The sequence below is a fragment of the Cucumis melo genome, chromosome 1 (genome assembly GCF_025177605.1).
Source record: "Cucumis melo cultivar AY chromosome 1, USDA_Cmelo_AY_1.0, whole genome shotgun sequence".
NCBI classification, from domain to species: Eukaryota; Viridiplantae; Streptophyta; class Magnoliopsida; order Cucurbitales; family Cucurbitaceae; genus Cucumis; species Cucumis melo.
In genome coordinates this window covers 12,557,434-12,563,907 of record NC_066857.1, presented here as the reverse complement: position 1 = coordinate 12,563,907, position 6,474 = coordinate 12,557,434, and the positions used below count along the sequence as shown (strand labels likewise).

The 6,474-nt window shown below is 34.8% G+C and overlaps 1 protein-coding gene and 1 long non-coding RNA gene across 3 annotated transcripts; one reads left to right on the top strand and one right to left on the bottom strand.

Annotated features, from left to right (window-relative positions):
* Positions 1-407: 407 nt before the first annotated feature.
* On the top strand, positions 408-1,909 carry LOC103490124 (uncharacterized). 2 transcript variants are annotated; one of them, XR_537803.3, is made up of 4 exons: positions 408-547; positions 658-787; positions 1,421-1,597; positions 1,775-1,909. It is a non-coding gene; the product is annotated as an uncharacterized LOC103490124 (long non-coding RNA). The 2 variants fall into 2 exon arrangements; XR_007815685.1 differs by having other exon boundaries at positions 1,421-1,619; positions 1,775-1,869.
* Positions 1,910-3,266: 1,357 nt separating this feature from the next.
* Positions 3,267-5,288, bottom strand: LOC103490123 (uncharacterized). The gene is made up of 3 exons (XM_008449489.3): positions 4,854-5,288; positions 4,309-4,470; positions 3,267-3,696 (listed from the first exon to the last, which is right to left on the bottom strand). Exons 1-3 carry the CDS (start codon positions 5,130-5,132, stop codon positions 3,583-3,585), a joined length of 555 nt encoding a protein of 184 aa, XP_008447711.1. The 5' UTR covers positions 5,133-5,288; the 3' UTR covers positions 3,267-3,582.
* Positions 5,289-6,474: the final 1,186 nt, after the last annotated feature.

The following is a 6,474-nucleotide window of genomic DNA, read 5'->3' as shown; positions in this document are numbered from 1 at the left end:
TCTCTACAGCAAAAAGAATCAAGTTTTATGTTGGATTACCATTCCACCAAATCAAAATCAAGACGACGGAGTAGGTAAACTGTACTTGCATTTTTTGATTTGGATTCTTAGAATGGTGAACAACCTTCCATGGACGATCAAGTAAAATCACTGGCACGGAAGGAATAGCTCCTAAAGTCTAAGCACAATGAGATTGAGAAAATGCAAGATGTAGTAGGCTCTTATGCAGAAATGGAGAATGTTATTGACAGAACAAGACGTGAAGCAGAGAATTCAAAGAAGTTTGCCATTCAGGATTTTTGATTGTTGTTTTCCTAGTGCTTCAAATTTTATCTTGGGTTTCCTCCCGTTACTCCTTCGATTAAACACAAGCTTATGTGTGGTAACATATGCTTGACAGAATTTTGCAAAGAGATTGCTTGATGTTGTGGATAACTTGGGAAGAGCTTCTTCTGTTGTTAAAGGTAGAAAGGATTCAAGTGGAGCCATACCTTTTCTAAAAACCCTTCCAGAAGTGGCCGGTATGACCGAGAAACAGCTTATGGAGGTAAAGCTTTCCATTTTGCATCGACGTTGTGTAATTGGCATGAGCTATTCAACCTTTCATGAAGAAAACCACAATTTTAGTTTGTTCTGATGCTTCAAACACTTTTTCAGGTATTTAAGTAAGTCCAGGGTCGAGAAATTTGAGCCTACCAAATGAACCATTTGATCCGCATAAGCATTATGCTGTATTTTAGACACTGGATGGTCTAAACCAGAAAGCACTGTGGCTAGTTTCCTCAAGGTATTAGTTCAATTTGTGATCCTATAAATACCTCTGGCATTTGTGTACTTCAAAAAATGGGTAGTTTGAAGATATTTAGTTCATAATCATATGCTAAGGAAAATTCATTGATCAAACTGGAAGGGGGAACTGTCTTTTTAGTCTATGTTTGCTTTCAGTAATGTGAAGTTTGGTCGTTAGTCCTCGGGGTTCATGCTTAGATGGAAATTCTTTGTTCTAATGGTGTCTTTGCTCTTCTTTGGAGGCTTTTATTCGAAAGAAACTCAGGATTTTTCATGTCGATAATCCAAGTAGGGATTTTTTCGGGATCTAGTTTTTCGTTTTGCTTCTACTTGGTCTTCCACCTCTAAATTCTTTTGTGTTTATAGCCTAACTTGTCTTTACACCAGTTTTACTTCCTTTCTGTAACTTGATGCGTTTGGATGTCTCATCTTCCCCACTTTTGTATTTCCTTTTGTAGATGAAAGTTAAGTTTCTAATAAAGAATCGGTTGATAGTAGGAGCAGTCATGTCAATATGTTATAACAGTTTTATTTGCTTCCAAATTTTTTAAGAACTCAAGACAGTTGCTGTTTAGTTCAGGAGCTTGGTTTGATAGACATTGCATTGATTTTCTCATGTTTTGTACAACAGTCTGGATATACGCTACATGATCAAGTTCTATGACCAGCCAAGGTTGGTATGACTCAAAATATGGAAGATATTTCAACCAATTAATGTCTAAAAAGATGGAGGCTGCTATGGAATAATCCCAAGAATATGGTTGTTGTGGCTGTCATTGGTCTGTTCAAGTTCTTCCAATTCAATCAGGTAGCATGAGGTGCTAAGCTAAGTAATGATTCTATCTTTCCTATTGAATTAGAACTTGCTTTCCTTTTGTATACCTAACCATTAAACAAAGCTTGATGGTTGGAAGGAAGATATTACCAGTTTCCATGAGGTTATGATGATTTGTTGCTTAAGCTGTTATCAATTTTTATACTTCAGGTTTTGGAGTTGGGGACGTCAAGAAAAGGATATTTGCCAAAGGTGTGAGGGTAGGGACTTCGCTAACTACATCCACAGGAATAAAATGGAAGTCCAAGACTACTGCACAAAAGTTCATTTTGATGTTATTTTGAGTTACAAATTAAGTTTATGAGAAAGTGATCATTTGCAGTTTTACTTTTTAAAAATTCAACATTTTCGATGGCAAATCTTCCTTCCACCTCTCGTAAATTCTTTGACTTTGAGTGGATAGGTAATAAGACACTAATTACCATTTCAAAAGCTATGATTTGCAATCCAATTCTCGTAAAAACAAAATCTAAAAAGAAAAAAAATAGAAAAAGGACATAGTCTGTCTTATTTTGTTTGTTTGCTAACATGAACTTGAGTAGGTTAAAATAAACGATATTATGTAATGAATGTTGTGATCTTAATTTTATATTAATGTTGATGAAAGCATCTGCAGAACGTTGACGTTGATAGATAAGTTGAAATTATAAATACAAAGAAATCATTGTCATGGTGGAAAGCTATGCTTACAAAACAGAATATATGCACATTATGTTTTTCTTATCTAGAAAGGCAGAAAATTAAAGTTGAGCTAAAGTGAACTGAACTCCACAGTTACACAGGAAGAAAGTAGAAAACCAAAAGTTTATACTATTAAAGTATAGAATATTAAACAATCTATCAAAAGGAAAATAGAAAAACAAGATGACACATTTAGGCACTTCTTTAGTTGAAAAATTCAAGATCTAAAAAGATAATACCATTTTGAATTAACAAATAAACATAAGTCAAAGTTTAAAAAGCACAACAAGCTGAAATATTCAAGTCAATAACCATCCATATTTTTAAAACCAAAGGAGAATAAAGCACACCCTCAAGCTACGTAAAAGTGCTTAAACCAAAACCAAAGGAGAATGAAGCACTCCCTCAAGCTATGTAAAGTGCCTCCTTTAAGCACCCACAAAACACCGAACATACATAAAACACTAGACACCAAACATACGCATAGTGCCAAGACACATCTAGGAGAATTCTTACTTCTTAAAACATTGATTGTAATATAATGAAAATATCCATTTTATCTTTCATAGCGAATGAAAATGTAAAATCATTAATATTATGGATAGAAATTTTAATGTCATACCAAAGCTCTAAACCTACTCTTCGCTCTCTCTACAATATGATACTAATAAGGTTTAAATTTAGTTAAATTACAAATTATAGTTAAATACAAATTTAATCGTAAGGTTTGAAAAAAGTTAAACATAAAACAGTTTATAATTTTAAGAGTTTGAATTTTTTTATAGTTTACGAGGATTTTGAATTCTATTCCTATAGTTTGATTAAAAAAAAAACCTTTAAATTGAGCTTTATAAAACTGTAGTAATGAATTCTAACTTTATTTTCTATTCTATCACTCTCCAAAAGACCAAATTAAAATTTAACTTAGTTTAAAAGAGAGACCAGTCAACTCCTCCAGTCATCTACCAATGACTATCAACATTTATATTAACATTTTCATAAACATAATCCCTTCTAGCATTCTGATTGCACATTATTGAGGAAGAATAAATACATTTTCCACAACAAACAAATTCCCATAAGGTACTTCTAGATTATATACTGATCCATCCCCCACCTAACCCTAAGATCATATATACACAAACAGTCGCTATAATACATTATGTTTCCAACTTACCAAGGGATGAGATACTAACTCACATATGAAACTAAAAACTTCTGCTATACCATTGTCCATAGGGTTAAAACCGGCTTTAGCCCTGCACTTTTTGCAGATTTTACGAGCTCTTGCCAGCAGAATCTTGAACCTTTTTCTGACCATTCAAGCACAAAGCCAAATCTAAGTTGTTCCTGCTTCCATCGCGTGGGCTGTTCAGATTCTTGCTTGTTTCCTGCAAAGAGAATGGTTCAGGTTCATGAGTATGCGAATTGGAAAAGAGGGTTTCTGGAAAACAGAACTATACAGACAGATCCAGGTTTTCTGTTTAAAAGTTCTTTTCTTTAATATTTCCAAGTAGTTGGTTCCAATCAACTAACTCATGTTCCACTGGCCCTCGAATATGACTTCACTTGCCAAACAACACCACCTTTGTTTTCCGTTCTATTTTTCCTCCATCTATTGAGTAAACGTGGAGGAATGAACATTTAAACTTCCGATCCAAAAAGAACACATTTAATTACCGTTAAGACACACTCATGAAGTTCATTAATGATTATAAACAACATGAGCATGTAACTACCCCAATTAACATGTATCATAAGGTAGAACCCTGATATGAATGATTCAATTCAGTTAAAGACAATCAGAAATAATTTTTTCCCCTTTTTTTACTTCAACCAACATTTGAGTGTAACCAAAATTTGAGTGTTTAGAACTGGTTTCGAATCTCTAATATTTTAGGTTGGCAACATATGCCTAAACTAGTTGAGCAATGCTCCTGTTAGCCGAACAAAACAAAGAAAGTTCACAGGTTAAACAAACAAGTTGAAATCGAATCAGTCACCTGAGTTTCTTCCTTAAAAACCTCATTGACATTTAGCTCTCCTAGAGCCTCATTACCCACAGCCGCCGCAGTCTTCGCTGCCAACTGATCCATTTCTTTCATTCTAACTTCATCTTTAACACTTCTCGTTTCTGCACTTTTCTGCTCCTCCAGCACAGCAATCTGCACATCACAACCAAAACAGCCAAATTGTTTGCTTGCAGTTAAATCCCAATCAATAAGAACAGAATACAAGCTAACCTATACTCAATATCAAGACACAAACCAAGAGAAACAACACCCATTCATGAATTGTTCCCAAAAGGCTAAAATAAGTGTGTAGAAACTAAAAATCACCGATACAAATCAACACCAAGAATTCATCGTCCATAGAAAAAGAATCAACCATAGACGAGATTGAGGAAGAACTTCAAAAACCCCTCACCACCGGTAACACTCTACAATTCACATGCAACAAAAGCAATAACAATCGGAATCACTCACTCGCCACACAAACAGCATGGATTGGATATGCAAAATGGATTCAGATAGAGGTTTGAACTTACAGGAGTGTAACGGAACTTGCGTTTGGGGGGCTCGTCAGGCGGTGGAGAAGTTTCGTCAGCTTCCGATGAAGTAGGGGGATGAATCGGAGTCCAGCGGCAGAGAAGAAGCTTCTGAGCGTTGGATTGGGAGTGAGAAGAGGTTTGGTAATTGAGGCCGGAGGAAGAGGAAGAGGCTAACACCCACTTCTTCTTCCACTTGCGGACGGGGCCATTGAAGACGGTGGCTGCCGGACCATACCGGGATGAGACTCGGCCCAATCTGGATCCGATTCCTTCCATTGAAGATGAAACCCCAAAGATTTTTTTGGTGCGATCTTCAGCACCGTACGCCACAGTCGCTGAGTCGGTGAAGCTTTCAACTCGGAGATTGAACTTGAAGACTACCGCCTGTACTGAAACGACGCCGTCTTTCACCTTACTTTCTACACTGAATTATATTTATTGTACTTCTCAATTGGTCCAATTATATTTGTTAACAAACACTTCACGTCAAACAACAAATAACAGTATGTAACATAATTAGTTTTTAACAATCATTTTCGATGTCTAGTAAAAATCGTCATACCCACGTACGTAAAGAGTGTCACTACTACAGTCATTTCACAAATTAACTATGTCTTTAAAGAGTGTCACTACTAGTTACGTAACTCCCATTACATAAACAGTATGTAACATAATTACATAAAGAGTGTCACTACTAGTTACGTAACTCCCATTCACTAAGTATCTAATGCTCCTATTCGTTCCTCTATTGACTTTACTCATTTGAAGTCTCAATGTGATATTAGTATCATCCCCCAATTGTAGTATAACTTGAATCACTCTCATTCAATTCATCATTCATTTCACTATTATTCATCTTCCTATTGATAAGATTGTGTAAAAGCAACACGTCATGATGGTTCAACATTGAATTTGTGCTAGGTAGTATGACTTTTCTCTTAAAATTGTCCATCGATCCTTCAACAACTCGAATGCTCTTTCTGTAACATTTTATGTAGAAGAATGTTTCATGTTGAAAAAACTCTTGTCTATTAAACGTATTTAAATAATATGTATAATTCAAGTGTGAACTATGTAAGTAAAATAATAATTTATCACATTTGATTATTTTATTTAATTGAGCCTATTATTTGATCTAACCCCAAGATTTCTAAATAAGTATGGACTAAATGGATAGAAATCTATTCCTAGATTGATTATGATTTAATAGGGATCCTAATTGAACCAGTATGTAATAACCTTAGGGCTAAGGTCTCTAATATACCAAAACAATAAGCACTCAGTATTTTTTGTATACTATCAAGAGAAATATCCCACTAAGGGCATTTAGGATTTTGGTTGAGGAAGACAATAGATATCTTACAACCATCATTAATTACTCAAAGATGGAATCTGGCATGCGCAACTTATTCTTGACAATGAAATTTCGTATCTAACTTATTCTTGACAATTTGGCATGAATGATGTTGGGTAATCTATTATATAGATTTAAAAGTATTTATTCTGACAAGTGGTATCAGAGCATGAATTTCATATTAAATTGTTGGAATATGTTTATTTTCTATTGGTTTCTTGATTCAAGATTTGATTAAACATATTGTGGTTTTAAGTTTAACTG

What these genes read in the sequence shown, in the direction of transcription:
- LOC103490123 (XM_008449489.3), bottom strand. Translation starts at nt 5,132, where the DNA reads ATGGAAGGAATCGGATCCAGATTGGGCCGAGTCTCATCCCGGTATGGT. An exon ending in GCAAGTTCCGTTACACTCCT is followed by an intron (nt 4,471 to 4,853) that starts GTAAGTTCAAAC and finishes TGTGATGTGCAG; the next exon opens with ATTGCTGTGCTGGAGGAGCA. An exon ending in TTTTTAAGGAAGAAACTCAG is followed by an intron (nt 3,697 to 4,308) that starts GTGACTGATTCG and finishes TTCTCTTTGCAG; the next exon opens with GAAACAAGCAAGAATCTGAA.